The 22,359-nt window shown below is 37.3% G+C and overlaps 4 protein-coding genes across 4 annotated transcripts; 1 reads left to right on the top strand and 3 right to left on the bottom strand.

Annotated features, from left to right (window-relative positions):
* Window positions 1-19: 19 nt before the first annotated feature.
* Window positions 20-3,027, bottom strand: LOC142540563 (seipin-2-like). Its single transcript, XM_075646820.1, has 2 exons — window positions 1,701-3,027; window positions 20-705 (listed from the first exon to the last, which is right to left on the bottom strand). Exons 1-2 carry the CDS (start codon window positions 2,784-2,786, stop codon window positions 256-258), a joined length of 1,536 nt encoding a protein of 511 aa, XP_075502935.1. The 5' UTR covers window positions 2,787-3,027; the 3' UTR covers window positions 20-255.
* Window positions 3,028-7,680: 4,653 nt separating this feature from the next.
* Window positions 7,681-11,262, bottom strand: LOC142538447 (GDSL esterase/lipase At1g29670-like). Its single transcript, XM_075643763.1, has 5 exons — window positions 11,010-11,262; window positions 8,905-9,021; window positions 8,571-8,821; window positions 7,968-8,214; window positions 7,681-7,895 (listed from the first exon to the last, which is right to left on the bottom strand). Exons 1-5 carry the CDS (start codon window positions 11,260-11,262, stop codon window positions 7,681-7,683), a joined length of 1,083 nt encoding a protein of 360 aa, XP_075499878.1.
* A 4,427-nt stretch (window positions 11,263-15,689) lies between these two features.
* Window positions 15,690-16,518, bottom strand: LOC142538993 (GDSL esterase/lipase At1g29670-like). The gene is made up of 3 exons (XM_075644291.1): window positions 16,342-16,518; window positions 15,979-16,228; window positions 15,690-15,904 (listed from the first exon to the last, which is right to left on the bottom strand). Exons 1-3 carry the CDS (start codon window positions 16,516-16,518, stop codon window positions 15,690-15,692), a joined length of 642 nt encoding a protein of 213 aa, XP_075500406.1.
* A 2,643-nt stretch (window positions 16,519-19,161) lies between these two features.
* LOC142538445 (uncharacterized) lies at window positions 19,162-20,551 on the top strand. The gene is made up of 2 exons (XM_075643762.1): window positions 19,162-19,575; window positions 19,715-20,551. The coding sequence occupies exons 1-2, from the start codon at window positions 19,162-19,164 to the stop codon at window positions 20,549-20,551; spliced, it is 1,251 nt and encodes a 416-aa protein (XP_075499877.1).
* The last annotated feature ends 1,808 nt before the right edge of the window (window positions 20,552-22,359 follow it).

The raw sequence follows: 22,359 nt of genomic DNA, 5'->3' as shown, positions 1-22,359 counted from the left end.
CATTTTAAGATTTTATGCATATGGGAAATGCTGATTTTATAGCTTTTAACCTGTGGTATATAAAAATGTTACAACATATTTACATATTTAAGTTGCAGATAATGTTAATTCACCTGTTAGACGTACAAATCAGTATTGCCAAACATGTATTAGATTATTCTCAGGCATCAGCTGCCTTTTACAAGGCAAGTGCAGCTTCCATGGGACGATTAACCTTGGACTGGATTATCAATCTGTGGCGTCGCACGGCCTCCATTAAACCAACGATTCTTCCCTCAATCTTATTCTTGGGATCAAGATGGATCTACAGCACAGGAGAGTAAAAAGCAACTCCATGGTAAAGATAGTCATGCTAGTCCACACAAATAATGATCTCTTCCAAAACCATACCACCTTTCTGAAAAACGGAAGTTCAGACTCCAGGGTCAACGACGAAGTGTAAATTTCAGGAATACCGGCACCAGGCTTGAATTCGGCACGCTGTTCAATGACAACCCTTAAGCAGGCGGTTGGCACGACGCTTTCGGTAAAACCTCGAAGCTTTATTTTCAGATTTTGGGATTCTGACGTATAACCGGTTAAAATTGGAGCAAACTTAAGGAAAGTCAGCAAAAGGCGAATAGGCTGACTTCTATACTGCAACATGCATGGGCGCCTTGAGCTTGCAAGGGTTCTACCATCCTTCGCAAGGAAGTCCACTCTGACCTTCAAGAAAGAACGAAGAATCAATGAGGTATACGATTGTTGGTCAATGACATGAACTCGTCCTTACGTTTGTGTTGAATAGACTCTGTTGAATCTACAAACAATGAAATCAGAAATCTTAATGGGAAAATAAATGCAGAAAATACAAGGAAAACAGACAATTATCATTCTAAACTTTCTTGTGCCTATGATGTTTTCCAGTGCAGAATGTTAACAAAAGATAGAAATAACAGATGCATTAATATAGCAAAAAATTGTCCCTGAACGATCTTATGTACGATGTATCCCATTCGTGGATTGAAAAGATTACCTTCAGAGATAAAATAAATGGGTTTTTTAAGCAAAAAAATTAGGCTTGGCATCACGTGAAGAACTGCATTGATGCATATAAAAAAGCATTTTAAATATGGGTAAATGTTTACAAATTAATATATTTCACTTTCGGTAGTGATAAGAAAAATAATTCTTAACACTGGTGGGATTTTTATTTTCTAACTATATTTATTTTTATTTCAAATTGTTCAATTCAAGCGAGGTGGCTGTTCAGATAAGGATGTTTTGGCAGTTCCGAATAGTTGCATTTCATTATTCTTCTAGTTCAGATTAGGACTCCCCAGTCAACAAAAGCCACTCCATTACCAAAACAACACAACATAGTTAATACTGTACATTATTTTACTACAGGAATCTTTATAACTTGGGAGATTCGAAACTTTTGCTAGTATCTAATCCTATGATTCTTCAAATTCAATACAGAATCAACACTGGGTTGGGAATTATTGAACAATATAAACCATCCACATTCCCGATTGCACGCCAATTGATAGGAAGAAATAAGTCTTGAGGAAAGTATCAGAGGCAACACACCTCGAAGCAATCTCTGCAATTTATTCGAGTTTTCTACGAATGATATTCTAACATATAGCAGCATGAGCGTTCCAAAAGGACCAAAACACAAGCATATATGGAATTAGACAGATCATTCAACCACATACCTGGAATATTCCAAGATTACAATTGTGGTCAGTTTCGGGTAGCGTCAATAAAACAGTAACCTGCACTTTGTGATTAGCTGGTATTGCCCTTGATCCGCCACCCATAACAGTTCCTGTTTTCTCTGCAAGATAAGTTTCGTGGTTAAGCTCTGGCTCTGCTAGTATGGGCACAAATGCCAGCGGACTCTTCTCCGTATAATCAAAATTCAAATTTCTCCTTATTCCTATTGGCTCCTCCACCAACCCCCTTATCAACAATCCGCCAATCACAAATGATGACATCATCAACCCCACTAATACAAAACACACATAACCTGACCACAACAATCCCCAACCACATTTCAGACCAAGTTTCCAGATTGCTTGGTGTTCTTTAAACCATTCATACACAAATGGGGACACATTTTCACGCATAAGATTCCAAACTCTTTTCATTTTTCGCACCAGACATCGTTTTCCACACTTCAAAAGCCCAAACGGATAGAACATGATCATGAATAAATAATACATTAACCATATTGGAAACATAAAAAATTTAACATACAAATCAAACTGGAAGCTTATGGCCTTTATTATCAAACCAGCTAAAAGATCAAGAAGACTAGAATTTGCATCCTGGTTGCCATTGTTTTCCTCCAAATTCGATTCTTTTCTGACCAATTCCTCATCACCTCCGCGTACATTTGCGTCGGTGCAACTCGAAATTCCCTCATTATTCCCAGTATTCTCTCCACTCACGGCCTCTTTCACACCTTCCGGCCCGCACTTAAGCTCATACTCCTTAATTCTGCGGGAAAGCTTCGAATTTGTCTCTCCAGAATTCAAGTAATTCTCCGAGCTCACCGAAGAGCTCAGCATCGACGACTTGATTGAATCGGCTACGGAGGACCTCCTATGAGTGCGCGATCTCCGGCGGCGCAAAGTCGCCGGAGGCGGGTTATTATTATTAACGGAGGTTGACACGTCACCATAGGATTCAATTACTTCGGAAAAGGTTTCTAAGCAATCATAGAATGGGAAATCATCGGGCGCCTCGTGAAATTCCTCTTTAGCTTCATGTTGGGCCATTGATTTCGTATCGTTCATTCAAAATGATGCAAAAATGTGAAGCTGAATTTAGGGCATGCTGAGAATCGGAATAATCCGGTTTTGAATTGGGGGAATTCTATGATCCATCATGTGGATCAGCCCCCACCATTTTGATGGATGTCACACCGCGTGAAAGATCATCAGTTGTGGCATAGAATTTCTCTTCCCATTGTGGGGTAACAGAATTAGATCAATCATCCGATTGGAAATGCGATCCAATTCGAATTGAACCGGACTGATCCGAATTGATATTAATAAATCTATGTCTTAATAGTGATACATGTTCAATCTTTGTACGTAAGACAGGTTTTTTTCTACTGTCTCTAATTAACACAACAAAATGTTTATATTCTCTGAGTTCACCTATGTTTTTCGGATGAAATTCAATACAAATATTAAAAATCTGAAACAAATATATGGTAATTCAGAACTAAATATTTTATATTTGACATTAATATATAATTTTTGAATACCCAAACATGTATAAAAAATTTTGATATTAATATACGCCTTTTCAGATGAAATTGTGATACAAAACATTGAAAAACTGTTATTAATATATAATATTTGAATACAAAAAATTTCAGATCTTACGCTAATTTATGATTTCTGAGTATCCAAACATGTATAACAAATTTCGGTATTAATGATACGTTTTTTTCGGCTGAAAAATTCGATACAAAACATTTTAAATTTAGTATTATATATGAAATTTGAGTAATAAACGTTACAGATCTGACACTAATATATGATTTTTGAGTACCCAAACATGTATATCAAATTTTGATATTAATGACACGCGTTTTTGTCGGATGAAAATTGATATAAAACATTAAAAATATGGTACTGATACCCCCAAGATAGCCCGGGTTGTGCCCGGGTCATGGACGACCCTGAATACTGAACGGATGGCCCGAATCGGGGGGAATCAGGAGGAAGGGTTCATCAGATACTGGGCAGGTGAACGCCCGGGACGTCTCCTCCCCGGGATATCAGATGCCCGAGCTCTCATGAAAATTCTCGGGACATCTCAGATGCCGGGGCTCTCATGAAAATTCCCGGGAAATTTCTACCCGGGGCTACCTCGATGAGATCACCACACTCGAGTGTACTAGTAAAATAGGATATGGGCGGCTGTCCCAGTTCTGACACCGATCTAAGTGGTTGACAAAATCAGACAGGAAGGATGTGACTAGTGTGTGACTTGATGTGTCATAATATAAGATGTGATTAGCCGCCATGCTATAATTAGTAGGTAGTGCGCAGAACGAGGTCATCATCACTTTTCCTACTATAAATATGATGTTCCCTCTTTGCATTTAATTGATACACACAGACTAAATAAACGAGCATTCATTACTCATTTGACACCAATACCATCATTTGGTGACATCGGTCTTTTTTGTTGAAACATTGCCTGACTTAAGCATCGGAGTGGCCATGTCGGACACTCCTCCGGCGTCCATTCACTTGGTTGTCTTCTTAAGCGCAGGTCGCTATAGCTGTCCGGGAAAGAAGCTTCTGGTTCAGAAAATTCACATTGCTCTTATTTCCTCCATTATCTTGATAGCATATCCGGTGGAGCACCCGACCCCGTTCACCCATTTCACCCGGATCGCATCAGGTACTGATATATGATATTTCAGTATAAGCTCTGTCAGATGGTACTATTATATTATGCTTGAGCACACAAACAAATGTAGAAAATATTGATATTAATATAGTTATTCCAATTTTATACTCGAAATTTTATCTTTTATATCAGATCTAAAATAATTTATTCTGCAATATCATATATATGTTCTTGATTCTCAATGTTTTGTACCGAATTTCATCTGAAAAAATAATTGTAGGCTAAGGGAACGCATAAACATTTTTCGTGTGAATCATAACTGCAGAGAAAATTTCGGTCTAATTGAGATCACACACATTTAACTATGTTATTAGATATTTAAAAGCAAGTCTCCCAATTATTTATCAAGCAAAGTATTCAAATATTAAATATATTATCATTTATCAAATCTAGAATCACAAGTTACTATTATTAAACAATAAATAACTCAAAATCATTTAGAAATATTACTATCATTAACGGTGGTAAATTAAATATATTACTTAACAGTATGAGACGAAATTCAACCAGACTACAATAAAATGGTCACGAAACCATTTTCAAATAACCTAATCTGATTCAAGATGGAATTAAGCAAGATTGGTTCAATTTGTATCCGGTTTAAATCTTTTGGCTTGAAGCAGATTATGACTAGTTCCGGCTTGTTTTGCCGTTGGTGGATTCTCCGGTCGGACGACGGCCAGGATAATCGATCCCATAGTGTGGATAATATATTTGACTTGGCCGATGTGACCAGTTATTATTTGCATTACCATGAATCAGTACTTTGGATTGCATAAAAAAAAAACATAACATAAAAATTATCATAACCCGATTTGGAATAACAATACTGTGTGCCATTTAAAAAAACAATTTCGAAAAAAAAATTAAACTGCAGTTGGACTAGGTTTACATCAAGAGTAGGTCTTTTGTGAGACGGTCTCACGAATTTTTTATCTGTGAGACAGGTCAGCCCTACCGATATTCACAATAAAAAATAATACTCTTAGCATAAAAAGTAATACTTTTTCATGGATGATTAAAATAAGAAATTCGTCCCAGAAAATACGACCCGTGAAACCGTCTCGCACAACTTTTTGCTTTACACCAAATGAGATACAACCTAGCTATAAAAAATAAATTATTGTAAATAAATAAATAATGTCATCAATTAATTATAAACAATGGTCAACCATATATATACTGATAAATTTCAATTTATATTTTTTTAAAAAACATTTATTCCCATAATATGGCCTGATAAAAAAGGCTAGCTCTCTTGACTTTGAGATATTATGTTAATTAGTACATCGACGCACGCGTTGTGTGCTTGTATAATATTTTTTTATAATTCATTTGATTTATATTTAATTAAGGATCAAAATATAATTATAACAAATAATGAGGGACTACACTGTAATTTTGATAAATAAATTAAAAAATAAATTGAAAAATAAAAGAATAAAAAAAGGAGCTCAATAAAAATTGAACCTATAACCTAAACCCCAAAAAACAATAACTCTATCCGCTGAACTACATTTAACTTACATTAAAATTTTAACATTTTATTAATATATATAATTATTAAAACAGACCATGACACCAAAGTTAGTTATTATAAGTGTCTCAAACTTAATAAAATAGTATAGATAGTATAGATTTTAATTTATTTATAGTTAGAATATCCATATATTTTTCAACTCCACACGACCAAAGAAATTTGGCCCTTAGGATATTGATATAAAGATAATTAAGACTCAACTTTTAGATCAGTCTTTCTTATATTAATATCATTTTATACAAAAACATAAATCGCACTTCATATGATATATTCATTTGAATTCAGAACATTAATAAATGTTCCCAAATAAAATTATATTAAGTGTAACACATTCGGTGTGTTATATATTGATTGTTAGCTTTGTATAGTCTAAATCGCATCACAAATTGACGGGGCGATCCATTAAATAAAACTACTTACCCGACGCACACTTACATACTTACATGATTTTTTTTTTTTTTAAATTGATGTGATTTATATTAAAATAGAGATGGTATCATAATCGTAAAAATATATGATACATCATATTGCTATCATAATCGTTTAATAAGAAAATTAAATTTTTAACTGATAAAAAAATTACATGAATCCTCAATAATTTCAACTCCCATATTTACGTACGTATCAAGTCATTCAATTCCATACATCAAATGGGGAAAAAAAATCCAACAAAATTCGATTAACTAATAGAACCTAGCTACTTTCTGTTCAAAGTTCAGATTTCAATCAAAACAAAATAGAGTTATAAGGCCACTTACCCTTGGTCAAGGGACATTAATTAGATGAAAAATGATTAAAATCGAAAAAAATAATAATTTATCAAAATTAAAGATTAACCGACAACAAGACAAAAAATAAACAAGTAAAATATAGATAAATAATTTTTTATCAACTAACTTTCGTTATTTTGATTTTGAGTAGGTCTCTTGTGAGACGGTTTCACGAATCTTTATTTGTGAGACATGTCAACCCTACCGATATTAAATAATACTTTTTCATGGATGACCCAAATAAGAGATCAGTCTCACAAAATACGATCCGTGAGACCGTCTCACACAAGTTTTTGCCTTTGATTTTTTTATCTGCTATATTTTCAAAATTTGATTTTGATGCACTAACTTTCGTTTTTTTGGATTTCATTCATATTATATCAGAGTGCTGAAATGACACAGGAAAATTCTGATGCAACATCGAAAAATACTGACATTACATTAAAAATTGCTTACTTGACATGTGTCACGCCGAAAATTAGACCAAAATGACCGAACATTAAAATTTATTATATCAAAACCAAAAATTTTGAAAATGTAATTGACCAAAACAAAAAATTGGACAAGTTAATAAATCCAAAAACTTATTTTCTTTACACTATAAGATCAAAAATATAATTTTCGATCGAGTGCAGCTTTTCTAAATGTCAAAAGGAAATGATAAAAATATGTTTCTTATATTATAAAAACTATTATATGTGTATACATGCATGCACGTATTAGTTGCAAGACATTCAATTAATAATAGTCGTATGTGAGCATCAGATTCAGATACTTAATATCAAGAAGAGATCCATTAATCCTCCATTCTAAAATGTATTATTCAAGTTTATACACAAGTGTTAAATTTATTCGCGTGTCCAAATACTTGGGATGTACGTATAATTATTTAATATTACATGTAGATTGACGTTGTGCGCGTGTGTGTGTGGGTGGGGGGGCATGAATTTATTGCTGAGCGAGGTGTTTGATGTCGAATGGATAAGCATCCGTTGGTAAAAGGGAATTGTACGATCTGGAAGCTATCAAGCGATTTACTATCTCTGTAGTATGATAGTTGTCAAAGAAAACACGCAGATCCCTGTCGATACACGGAGCCTGGTTAGGAACACACACTCCCACCGATGATACTACACAACATGCAACGTTGAAAATCGTAATACCTGCACAATTCGCCAATGTTAACTTCAACAACATACAAATATATATATATTTTTATTCATGCATGGACCTACCTATGGAAGAAGGATTAATGCTTGTGATGCTGGTGATGTTTATGTATGTAAATATTGCATCAGGTAGATTGGAATTGAGGTCGTCCACCAGAGGCTTCAATCTGTTGTTGAATAGTTGGACGTAGTTGTTCACGTAATCGACGCATCCCGATGAGTTAGCCGGAATCATCATCAACACTTGAGGGATGCAGCCTAGTTGCGCAAGTCCATAGATTGCCACCTTTCTTGCCCCACTCGTGTACAAGGCCTGGTGACAAATTAATTTATATATTTTCAGAAAATGTTAACAACTACACATATAAATATAAGAAAGATAGCAAGTTGTTGTTTCGTGTTCTTGTCATGCCCCGAGTCCGGGCCCGCGCCGGCGTGACTACACAATGAGCCTCTACAACAACTACTTTGTGTTTGTCATCACTTTACGAAAATAATTAAATCAAGTTGCTATAGAAGCCCATTATAAACTTATTTTTCATTATAAACTTATTTTTTAAATATTTGATTTTTATTATATGAGACAAGAGGTATCACAACAAAACAAGAAATGTGATACTTGCAATACATACACACACACACACATTAAGTAAAAATACTAGAAATGACCTCGAGTTGTGTAGAGAATTGTTGAATCAAGAATGCCGCGAACTGATCTGGTGTAAATGATGCACTTGATGTGTAATTTTTTGGCTGTATATAATTGTTAATATAGTCGTTGCTCCCAATTTCCACTGTGTACACGCACTTGTTGAGGTAGTTTTGGACTTGACTTGGGCCAAGTAAAGGTGCCAAACGCAAGATTGTCACCTGATGATTCGATAGCTGCTCGTTCATACTGATTTGGTCACCCAATCCAAAATATAGAAAATTTATCAATAATGGGTTTCCTATATATTGGTCAAAATTGGATCTGACGAAATATTAATTATTACAAGTGCACTTCCAGTATCGTCGAGGATTCCTGCTCCAGCGGACGCATAATTGACTCCTTTCACTATACCAGCACCTGTAGCTGTTGCAAAAGGTGGGATGGGATCACCAATTCCTGGCAACTTAGCTACAACCGTGGACAGATTTAATCATTAGCCACCACTCGGTGATAATAACATATATAATATGCATATTGATACCTCCGTAAGAGCCCGGGTCATGGATGACTCGGAATATCAAATGGATTCCCAAATCCGAGTGAGTTTGCAGATGGATTCTTCTGGAGCGGGGCAGGTGCAAGCCCATGCTCTACTCTCCGGGCAGTCATAGTCCCGGGCTCTTGTATAAATCTCCTGGGAGGCATTCTACCCGGGCACCTCGATAACAGTGCCGCATTCTAGTGGTTCAGAAAATAAGATCTTGTCTCGAGAAGCGCACCTGACAGAATCCTATTGATGTGACTTGATGGAAAAGTAGGGTGGCGTGATAGGAAGTAGCAAGTAGGCACTGAAAACAAGGTACCTACTATCTTTTCTCCTATAAATAGCAGGTATGTAATTCATTTGAGGGACTTTGGGGCTTCCTCTTCTTCTCTAGTGCTGGAGAATAATTCATTCACCAATACATGTTAATGCACATATTTACACCAGTAGCTTTTACTTTTATCTAAGCTACACTGGTTATCATCTTCACCTGCTGACTTAAGCATCGGAGTGGCCACGCCAGACACCCCTCCTGCGCCCATTCACGAGTTCTTTTCTTATTTGCAGGTTACAGCGGAAGCCATATTGCAGAGATATATCTTCATCACAGAAATAGTTCTTGCTCAGTTTCCTTCATTATCTTGATAGCAGATCCGGTGGAGCACCCGACCCTGCTCATTCATTTCACCAGGATCGCATCATTGGCGCCGTCTGTGGGAAATTGAGCTCAAGACGTAGATATGGTTTTCATTCAAAAATAAGCCCAACTCTGCTTGGCAAACATACAAGTCCGACCAGCTCGGCACTCAGATATTATATGTGGATTTTATATGGGCTCAAAGCTCAGTAGCTATCCCGGATTGGTGTGGAAGAGCATTTGCTAAGCACTCAGTAGTATACAGCTGTATTAGTCACCTAATTTAGCTCAACCAGAGAAGTTTCACTCTACCGGAAATGAATTCGGATTCAATATTTCCAGGTTAGTGATTTGATTTTTAATAAAACTAAAACAACAGGTAAAGCAAAATCTCTTAAGCCCGGGAGGTACGAGGCCCCGGCACATTATCTTAAGTCCGGGAGGTATGAGGCCCCGGCACATTCTTGAAAGTCCGGGAGTTATGAGGCTCCGGCACATTCTTTAAAGTCCGGGAGATATGAGGCCCCGGCACATTATCTCAAGTCCGGGAGATACGAGGCCCCGGCATCTTATGCAAAGCCCGGGAGATACGAGGCCCTGACCAAGGCTCCGCACCTTGGTTACTTATAAGCCGAGGTTTCTCAAACATGGCTCGGGGCTCTGCACCTCGACCACTCCCAAGTCCCGGGACATGCTCCCCGGCCCAAGGCTCCGCACCTTGGTTATTTATAAGCCCAGGGTTCTCAAACCTGGCTCGGGGCTCCGCACCTCGACCACTCCCAAGTCCCGGGACATGCTCTCCGGCCCAAGGCTCCTCACCTTGGTTGCTTATAAGCCCAGGGTTCTCAAACCTGGCTCGGGGCTCCGCACCTCGACCACTCCCAAGTCCCGGGACATGCTCCCCGGCCCAAGGCTCCGCATCTTGGTTATTTATAAGTCCAGAGTTCTCAAACCTGGCTCGGGGCTCCGCACCGAAATATTAATTATTACCGGTGCACTTCCAGTATCGTCGAGGATTCCTGCTCCAGCGGACGCATAATTGAGTCCTTTCACTATACCAGCACCTGTAGCTGTTGCGAAAGGTGGGATGGAATGACCAAATTCTAGCAACTTAGCTACAACCGTGGACAGGTGTAATCATTAGCCACCACTCGGTGATAATCACATATATAATATGTATATGTATATATATATACACTGTACACACACATATAAATACATATGTACGTATATATATGTGTAAGATGAAAGAGGGACGAGGAGAAGAAAATGAACCAATGAAATCCGGGATATTTTCCCCGTTGCTAAATCTTCCAGTCGGACCAGTGGGGAAATCAATCCCGTAGGGTGGATAATTTGACTTGAGCAATGTGCTGAGCATATTATTATTTCCATTGTCAGTTAATGAAGCTCCGAAGAGAAATAGACATGGGACTTGCTGTTGGCCATGAGTGAATACTTGGGATTTCATGAAAAAGCTTATTACAAAAATCACAACCCATTTCGGATTAGCAATAATAGCAGCCATTGAAGATATATAGAAAATGAGTTGGCCGGAGATGGAGGTATATATGGTTCAGAAAGCTTGCATCAGCTAGATAGCTATTTATAGAAACTGTTTGAAAGATTTAAGCTAGTTCCATCATTTCTTTCAGTCATATTTCGTGGGAAAGCGGATTTGACATAAGATAATTTCATTAATTTTCAGTGTCATGTTCATAATTTTCAGTCTTAATTATATGAGATATAAGATAAAATATGACTAAAAACTAGAAGAAAAAGGTAAAATTACTGCAAAAGATCAAACTTTGACTATTATTTAAATAAAAAAACAGACCTACTTATGAGACTAATTTAAATATTTTCTCTGTAAGAGCCTTAAAGTGGAATTTAAGCTAATAGGGGAGTGTCTAAAGTGGAAGTTAAGATTTTTTTTTCCAATTTTTTTCACCGGTGCGTTATATTTAGTCTAAATTGGTGTCATTGTCAATGATTTTGAAGTCAAACGCGTGTGATTTGTAGGTTATTCTGTGTTAAACCAAGAGTTCTACTATCGATGTGTTTAATGAACGCCGATCATCTCACTCAGTGGCGGAGCCAGAAATATGACTATGCCGGCGTTAAAATTTTAAACTCTAAAATATTTTAATATTTTAAATTGATCTACCCGAGTTAATATCATATTATTCCAAATTATACAAAATTTACATACAATTTTTTTTTAAAAAAATTGGGCCATCGGCGCTTTTAGCCCTGGTAGATGTGTACGTGGCTCCGCTACTGATCTCACTGCAAGATAAAAAAATATTGATAAACCTCACATTTTTTTATTTTCAAGTGAAATGATCAGTCAACCGTCTTATAAAAAAAAACGAAAAATCTATTTTCTATATAGCATAGACGAGTTATTCATATAATCTAATAGTAGTAAGAGAGGTTGGATAAATGTATTTTTTTTAGGACAAATATGATTTTATGTGATTAATATTACACCATTTTTTTTTTTCGATTTTCAACCTTTTTTCGATAAGTTAATTTTCACATATTAAGACATATATATTTCATTCCAAAAATTTTTTTTTTTTCTTTGAGTATTTTTTTGTTATACCTCTTCGGTCTAATACTAATGAAATAAGCAGTATAAGAAAATAAAAATTCACTAGTTAGAAAACATGCGAGGAATCAATGATCATAAATTACAAAAAATAAAAATATTTCTATTAAACTTGCTTACATTCATTTCCTATAGTTATTTTAATACATCTTATGCAATCTCGTTACGTTATTTGCTAAGTTAATTTCCTATATTCAATTTGAGATTACTCAAACTTAAAAATTAATGATCATGTGGTGTTAATTTTAAGATTATATATCCTTTCAAAGAATTAGAAGTAGTAGCATTATATTTAATCCTGTCAAACACAAATTCTAAAATCTTATTTTAAAATTTTTATATTAATCTAATTGTAAATTCTTTTGGTGAATAAAATATATCCAATTATATATTTCGAAAAAATCTTCAGAATTTTCATTTATTTCAGTTTTTTGTCATAAAATGCTCTAGATATAAATTTGCATCATGAAAGTAAATTAGTTACCCTATCATGGCTATATATAATATTTTATTGATCAATCGACCCCCGAATGTAACAAAAAAATCAAGAATACATAGAGATTATATATTTTAAAAAACTTAGAGATTAGGGGAAAATTTTCTTTCTATTAATTAACATTGATTAGAGAGGAGCTGAACGGCCTAACATGTTTTGACTTTGGAAACAAATTTGTTTGAGTAGGTCTTTTGTGATACGGTCTCACGAATTTTTATCTGTGAGACGGACCAACCCTACCGATATTCATAATAAAAAGTAATACTCTTAGCATAAAAAGTAATAGTTTTAGCATAAATTTATACTGCAAAATACAATCATCAGATAAACAAGCATAAATTTTTTGTTTAAAATAACAAATAAAATTAAGTTATAGTTAATTAATATAATTTTAATAATTTAATATTGATGCCAAGGATAACATGCACTTTAAATATTTGTTTGCCTCTATATAATCATGAGATCCGAATATAATTAATATCAATTACGTGGTAGTAACACTTCAAAGTAGACGTTTGAAATTTATAATGAAAACATTATTACGGGCCCAAATAAATAAATTGCATGGACCCACAGAATTCAACTATATATATATATATATTATATATATATATCACGAGTGTATAAATATATACATGAAAATATTTGGGTTATTACGCATTACTGATGGATGGCTAGCTGAGGTAGTTGAATGTGTGAAGTTTGTGGCCAAACTTTCAAGTTTGAATCTCACAAAAACCTTTTTTGTTTAAGCATATGTGCAGTTTTATGCTTGTTTACTTGATGAGTGTAGTTTACAGGCTACTGTGTATATACGAAATTGACCCGGTACATATACCTTAAGGCATAGTTTGGTACATGGGATAAGGGAGTGATTGATAAATAATCCTCTTTATCCCATGTTTGGTACCTTTTTAAAAAGCCCATGATAATATTATCATGGGCCCTTGATAAATAATTTTTTAGAAGGATAAAATGTCCTTTCTATTAGGTGTGATAATTTTAATTTAATGATAAAATACACTACAAATGACTTAATTGCCCTCAATTTATAAATAATTTTTATAAATCTATGCTATTAGGTAGAAATTAAAATCAAATAAATATTTTTATTTATTTTTATATATTATATAATATGATAATTATATAAATGAATTTGAGATAATTATATAAATAATTTTTATAAAAATCAATAAAATTATTAGTATAACTCGATTAACCTTAAAAATTGTTATTTGACTTGACTCACAAAATCAAAGGCTCAATTATCATATTATATAATATATAAAATTAGGTAAAAATAAATAAATCATGTAAGCACTATCGGCGCATGAACATATAAAAAATATGAACTCAAGCAATAATTTTGAAATTATAAAATTTATTATGATAATGTTAATTTTGTCATTACAATCTAATATATAAATTTAATCACTCTTATTAAAATCATACCAAACATTAAATATAATATCCTACGTCTTATTTATCCTTAACTTATCCTTATATTATATATCACATGTTTATCCTATCATGTGTACCAAACTATACCTAAAGAGTTGTAACAGCAGATTCCACATCATAAAAAATAATTATAACTGATCACAAGGTTCTCAAATCTTGAATTAATTAATTAGTATTTAGCGATATATTACCCAGATATTTTGTATTATGTATATATAATCTTCCTAAGAGATCTTTTCCTGACATTACTCCGTGTTAAAGTGTTAAACCATATAAAAAAAGGTGTTGGATTTTCTTATTGCTATATATCCTAGCTGATATATATCTAGTTTTGGAATTATAACTATGAAATCAAAGCTTCAATTTATTTATTTGTTCTACTTTTTGTGAACTTTTATAGGAGATTATACTCGTCTGAATATGTCAATTTTTTTCTTGCATTGAGTTTATGCATGTTAATTTTAGCCTTTGATTTAGAGTTTGAAGCTGGACCACTTTATAATTCAAAAATAACAATTTATTTTGACAACGTCCTATCGCTTACAATAATGTTTTTGGCATAGTGAATTTAAAATAAACTGAATTTTTTTAAAAAAATTTGAAATTTTATATTCCATTTTTAAATATGTGGCATGACAGGTTTTTTTTATACTTTTTAGTTAGGTTGTGATATTTTAAAATATATTTTTTGATATTTCTATATATGCACAACGTATTTGAAGATAGAGTGAATGCTGAATGGACTAAGTTTACGTTTGTTCCCTAAATGGTTGAATTTCAGATTGTAAATGTTCATATTGGATTGGTTGATTTCTTCCTGACATATATAATGGTAGTCTCATGATGCTAATTCAAAGTTCCAAAATTGATTCGGAAATCTAAACTTCATACAAATATATGAACTGCACATAGCTAAATTAATTGACTTCTGGATGTAGAATGAAAATTTTATCCTTAGGCTATCGTCTCATCAACCGGAATGAAATTTACATTGTGGATTGGCCTAAAGACTGTTATACATATATATTGTTCTTTCCAAAAGCATTGTTAAAGCGACATTAACCCCTAACTATAATTTTTAGTAAAACGACAAATGTTCGGTCCTAAAGACCGTTATACACAGTGCCGGAGCCACAAGCGTGCATGTCCGGGTGGCCCAATTTTTTTAAAAAACATTTATATGTAAATTTTATATAATTTTGGAATAATATCATATTAGCCGGGTAGATCAATTTAAAATATTAAAAGAATTTAGAGTTTAAAATTCTAGCCCGGACAGAGCCATATTTCTGGTTGCGCCACTGGTTATACGTATATATTGTTCTTTCCAAAAGCATAAAATCAAGAGATCCCGTAATTTCTGAGATGTTGGCTTAAATAATATTTATTGTTGAGCAAGCTGATTGATGTCGAATGGAGATGCATCGGATGGTGAAATGGCGTTGTATGATCTGGCAGCTGTCGCCTGATTTATTACATCTGTGGGATGATAATTGTCGTAGAAAATATATCGATCCCTGTTGCTACATGGAACCTGGTTTGGGACACACTGCCCTCCTGATGATACTACACAGCATGGTGCATTGAAAACCGTAATACCTGCATGAATCATCCATTCTACATAACTCAGTCTTCCGATATTGTAATATTATATTGCACATTACTGCACTTACCAAGAGCAAAAACATCAACGCCGAGTGAAATGCTGGTGATGTTTATGAAGGTAAATTTTGCACCGGGTAGATTGGCATTGAGATCATCCACCAGAGGCTTCAACCTGTCGTTGAATAGTTGCACGTAGTTGTTCACGTAATCGACGCATCCCGAAGCATTAGCCTGAGTCGAAGCCAACAGCTGAGGAATGCAGCCGAGCTGCCCCAGACCAAAAACTGCCACCTTTCTTGCCCCACTGTTGTACAAGGTCTGGCCGGTGACAAATTATATATTTGTATAAAAAAACACAAGATATGTTAATCGATATTTTCGTTTCTTGCTCTTATACAACAATTTGTTTAAATAAAAGTGATAGGAATCACCTCGAACTGTTGAGAGTATTGTTGAATCAAGCGTTTAGCAAACTGATCTGGTGTAAATAATTTACTTGAGGGATAAATTTGTGGCTGTAAATAGTTGTTAATATAGTCATTGCTCCCCATATTCACCGCATACAAGCACTTGTTGAGGTATGCAGTGACTCGAGACGGGCCAAGCATAGGTGACAAACGGGTTATCGTAATTTGATGATTCGATAACTGTTTGTTCAAAATAATTAGCATGTGCATTTTTTGATTAGCTCTGGTAGGTAGCATGTTATGCTATTTGCGATTTATGTCATTTACGTTATCTGATTTCAGGTCACAAATACAACTTAAACAAGATGTCAAAGTAAATAAATTGTGTTTGGATAGAAGGATTTGAAGTTATAAATTTTAAATTTAGCAATTTTAAATTCATTTGTTGCTTACATTAATTTATATATTAATCACTTTGCTATTTAATGTAGATACGATGGTAGTTAAGATAAATTTGAAATACAATCAAGATGAATGTCATTTGAAATTTATCATTCAAACATTTGCTCAAATCAAATCATTCTTTTCAAATCCAATTCTCTCATCCAAGTAGGGGTGGACAATCTGGTCAGGCAGTTCGGGTCCCGACCCAATCCCGATCGATTGCATTATGTCAAGTAGATAAGGTATTTAGTCAGGTTCGGGTTAATCGGATCTTACCCAAACTCGACTAATTTAAATCGGGTTCGGGTAGAAAACTCTACCCTAAGAACCTGATCAGGTGCCAACTACCGGATTCAGGTTTTTTTTTATATCCCGGGATGTCTCGGGTCATGGATAGTTCCCGAGATAACCCGGGACATGAAGCTGAGCCATTGGTGGTGCCCTGGTCAGGAGGATCGATTATTCCCGGGTCAATAAGATGATAATCTGAATAGAAATCTGGGTCTCAAATTTCCCGGGACGTTGGGAGTATGACTTGACAGGAAGAATAAGTAGAGAGGCCAGTCGAAAGGCCGGGCCATTGGAACACCCGGACTTAAACTATCCGGGATATTGGATGTCCGGGCTCTCATGTAAATGCCCGAGAGGCACCCTACCCGGGCCATTTCAATAAACGTGCCACATTTAATAACGCCGACAAAGTAGGGTGTATGCGGTCGACCTATCTCTGACATCAATGCAAGTGGTTGACAAAATTTAGTAGGTTGGATGTGACTAGTATGAGATTTGACATGTCATAACAATATGGTATAATCAGCCGCCCTACTATAATTAATGATCAACACAAAGAACGAGGTCATCATTGCATCTCCCACTATAAATGTCAGGTTCACTTTTTGCATTTATTCTCTATTCAGCTATTGAATACAATCATTTATTGTGCATTTACTACACCTTCCACACCAATCTCACAACCATCACTTGGTTACATTGGTTTCTTGCTCGAGTTATTCAATGACTTAAGTATCGGAGTGGTCAAGCCGGACACCCCTCCGGCGCCCATTCACGTGGTTACTCTCTTGGTTGCAGATCTTCACATCTATTCCGGGAAGCAAGCATTTAATCTAGACGTCTTGCTCTTATTTTTCCCAACATCTTGATAGTAGATTCGGTGGAGCATCCGACCCGACTCACTCATTTCACCCGGATCACATCATTTGCGCCGTCTGTGGGAACTTCTGAGTTATAAGGAGTTGATATGGCTCTTATTAGGAGGACAAACCAAGACACTTCCTGGATCCAGGAAGAGAATAACACCCGTCTTTCTGGTGTAGGTGGCCCGCCACCTAATGGTCCCCAGCCCACCATCAATTTAACACCTGAGGAATTGACCAAAATTGTAGCTGATGCTGTTAAGACAACCATGGCAAAGAAGACCTCTACTCATCATTCCAGCCACCCCGAGCAAGAGCATGAGCAGCCACGGGAGGAGGAGAGGGAGTCAAGTGCAGGTTCTAAAGCTCCTACTGTGGCAGAGGAGTTAGAGGAATTAAGGAAGAAGGTAAGGATGTTAGAAGGGCAAGTTGGTTCTAAAAGTAGTACTCAAATTGTCAAAGGTTGCCCATTCTCTGACATCATTGACCGGGAACCACTCCCCGGGCGCTTCAAGTCAGCTAGAGTCAAAGACTATGATGGGAATTCTGACCTCGAGGAGCATCTTGCTCGCTTTGAAAATATGGCTATGTTGGGGCCACGTACCAACGCTTGATGAATCATGTTTTTGAAAAGAAGATAGGCAGGAACATGGAAGTTTATGTGGCCGATATCCTCGTCAAAACTCGGGAAGTCTCTTGCTTCGTTGTTGATCTGGCAGAAACCTTTGCCACCCTGAAGCAATACGGGATAAAGCTCAACTTAGCTAAGTGTGTATTCGGTGTCAAAAGTGGAAAATTCTTGGAATTCTTGGTGACTGATCGGGGGATTAAAGTAAACCCCAAAAAGATCAAAGCAATACTTGATATGCCCTCCCCTCAATCTGTCCGCGATGTACAAAAACTAACCGGGAGGATTGCGGCCCTGTCACGTTTCATCTCCCGGTCTACTCATCGAAGTTATCCATTTGTTCAAGTTTTAAGAAAGGAACAAAAATTTGGCTGGGATGAAAAATGTGAGCAAGCTTTCCAAGATTTGAAAAAGCATTTGGCTGAGTTGCCTGTTTTGGTGAAACTAGAGCCTGGGGAAAAACTGTGGATTTATTTATCTGCTACTGAGCACGCCGTTAGCTCCGTACTTGTCAGGGAGGAAGGGACCGACAAGAAGCCAGTATATTAAGTTAGTCATGCTCTCAGGGGGGCAGAAACAAAATACAGTGAAGTAGAAAAAATAGCCCTGGCCCTGGTGATGACTGCCCGAAAACTAAGACCTTATTTCCTCTCACATCCAATTGTGGTTCTCAATAATTCTCCACTCGGGAGAATCATGACACATGCTGAAGTCTCGGGAAGAATGATTAAGTGGACTATAGAGCTCGGCGAATATGACATTGAATATAAACATCGAGTTGCTAAAAAAGCACAGGTATTGACAGACTTCTTGATAGAAATGATTCAACCGAGAGAAGAGGAAGTATGGAGAGTTTTTGTTGATGGGGCATTAAATTTGTCGAGGTGTGGAGTTGGGGTGGTTTTAATTGCTCCATCAGGGGAAAAGATCAAGTTGGCTCTAAGAATCGATTCCAGGGTCACCAATAATGAAGCTGAGTATGAAGCCGTTCTGACAGGGTTGCAAGCTACCCGAGAAGTCGGTGCTTCCCGGGTAATTATTTATTCTGATTCTCAACTGGTCACCCAGTAAATAAAAAGGACGTATGAGGCCAAGAATGAAAAAAATGCTCAAATATCTAGGGCTCATCACGGCCCGGACAGCATCTCTAACCGACTAGAGCATTGAACAGATTCCTATAGAAGAGAATGAGGAGCCTGATACCTTAGCCAAATTGGCTGCCTCTATGTCGGACACAAGCACCCGGGAAGTTATGTGTTTAACCCGGTTAGTACTTTCTGTTGATGAGGAAGTACCACCAACTCGGAAAAGCTCGTGGATGACTCCTCTAATTGAGTATATGGTCCATGCCAAACTCCCAGAAGATAAAGCTCAAGCTCTGAAAATCAAAAAACAAGCACCCATGTTTGTCCTTTTAAATGATGTTTTGTACAGGCGATCATATCAGGGCCCTTTGCTCAAATGCTTATCAGAAAATGAAGTAGAATATGTCTTTCGAGAAATATACGAAGGGTGCTGTGGTGAACATCTCGGTGAGACCGCCCTGTCCAGGAAAGCTATATTAGCTGGATTTTGGTGGCCCCGGATGCATCAAGATGCTACTCAACTTGTTCAAAAATGTAAGGGTTGCCAATACCATTTTAATTTTCATCATCGCCCAGCTGCCGGCATGCAACCCATCTCAGCATCATGTCCCTTTGATCAATGGGGATTGGATATCGTGGGCCCATTCCCAATAGCTCGGGCACAGAAAAAGTTCCTTTTGGTGGTTGTAGATTATTTCTCTAAATGGGTGGAGGTCGAGCCATTAGCCAAAATTACTAAGGAAGAGGTCATGAAATTTCTCTGGAAAAATATTGTTTGCAGATATGGCATCCCAAGAAAATTGATTTCAGACAACGGGAGGCAATTCCAGGGAAAGAAAATCACATCTTGGTGTCAAGAGATGAAATCATTCAATCCTTCACCTCAGTGGCCTACCCCCAAGCCAACGGCCAAACTGAAGTGACTAATAGAATCATTGTACAAGCGTTAAAGGCCCGACTTCATGGAAAAGGAAAGGACTGGGTGGAAGAATTACCGAGTATACAATGGGCATATCAAACTACACCTCGAACAACTACTCGGGAAACTCCGTACACCTTAAGTCTACGGTTCAGAAGCAGTCTTACCTGTGGAGATCGGACAACCATCTGCTCGGGTGGAATATTACCCAAGTAGCAATGATCAGAGCCGAGCCATTGAGCTTGATTTGGTCGAAGAGAAAAGAGATCGGTTAGCCATCCGAATGGAAGCTTATCGCAGCCGGGTAATGAAATCCTATAACAAGCATGTTCGATCACGGGACTTCCAGGTTGGAGACCTAGTTATGAAAAAAGTGAAGCCAGTGGGTTATGTGGGGAAATTAGAAGCACGATGGGAAGGACCCTTCAAAGTAATTCAGAGAGTTATCTCGGGGGCGACTTATTATCTAAAAGACTCTCAGGGACATACCCTTAAAAGACCCTGGAATGCATTTCATTTGAAGAAATAATATGTTTAAAGCTTTTGTATATGTTGCTTATACATCAAATAAAGAAATTATTCAAGGAAGTGTCTACTAAGTCCAGGGACCCGTACCCTGGCCCGGGAACCCGCACCCCGATTATCTCTTAAGCCTAGGGACCCGTACCCTGGCCGGAGACCCGCACCCCGGTTATCTCCTAAGCCCAGGGACCCGTACCCTGGCCCGGGGACCCGCACCCCGGCTATCTCCTAAGCCCAGGGACCCGTACCCTGGCCCGGGAACCCGCACCCGGCTATCTCCTAAGCCCAGGGACCCGTACCCTGGCCCAGGGACCCGTACCCCGGTTATCTATTAAGCCCAGGGACCCGTACCCTGGCCCGGGAACCCGCACCTCGGTTATCTCCTAAGTCCAGGGAACCGTACCTGGCCCTGAGGACCCGCACCCCAGTTATTTACCAAGATTGATTATTTATGGAACCCAAGGGCTTATACCCCGATTACCGACATACTTGGTGAAGGGTGGTTAGAATCCATCAAGATATTTGAAGAAATCTTATCATTCATAACACTTAGAAATATCTACAAGGTACCAGAAAGGAAATAGAGGAAAATACTTCATTAAACAAGGGAAAATTTACAAGGTGCCCGGAAGCCCGGGAATAAAAAAAATCTATTCTACGAGGTCTTGTTTATCCTATTCTTCATCCTCCGGAAGAGAGGCTGCAGCTTTAACCAGGTGTGGGAAATCCTCCCGGTCAGACAGAACCAGGCATGTTTCCTGGAACTGCTCAAGGCACTTGTTGAAGCCAAGGTCGAAGTAAGGGAAGACCTTATCAGCCATCATCTTCTTAAACTCCCGGGACCTCAGGAACTGAGCTATCTTCTCCTCATGAGAAGTTTTAGCAGACTCCAGAGCAGCAATCGCCTCCTCAGCTCGGGCCCGGAAGGATTCCGCCTCCTCCTTAGCTGCCTGCACTTCTATTTTGGCAGCTGAAGAATGGTCAGCCAGGGCTTTCCGAGCCTCGGCTAGTTCCGCCTGGACCAGATCCACCTGTTGCTTCCAGCCGGCTCTCTCCCGGGCAAGGACGTGTTCATGAATCTCAGACAATCGACCTATCTCCTCCTGGAGTTTATTGTGCATCTCCCGGGCGGCGGTGGCTTGGATGTTGGCTCTCTTGGCAGCCTGGGCCACCTGCTCGTAGGCCGATATAAGCATCTGCAAGCCCTGTAAACAAAAAGAAGATTAGACATCGATGTATTAACTTAAAACAGAGTCAAAAAAGTGAAGAAACTTACAGAGAAGGACCGAG

This window comes from Primulina tabacum, chromosome 3 (assembly GCF_025594145.1).
Source record: "Primulina tabacum isolate GXHZ01 chromosome 3, ASM2559414v2, whole genome shotgun sequence".
Lineage (NCBI taxonomy): Eukaryota > Viridiplantae > Streptophyta > Magnoliopsida > Lamiales > Gesneriaceae > Primulina > Primulina tabacum.
This window is presented reverse-complemented; position numbering and strand designations above follow the sequence as displayed.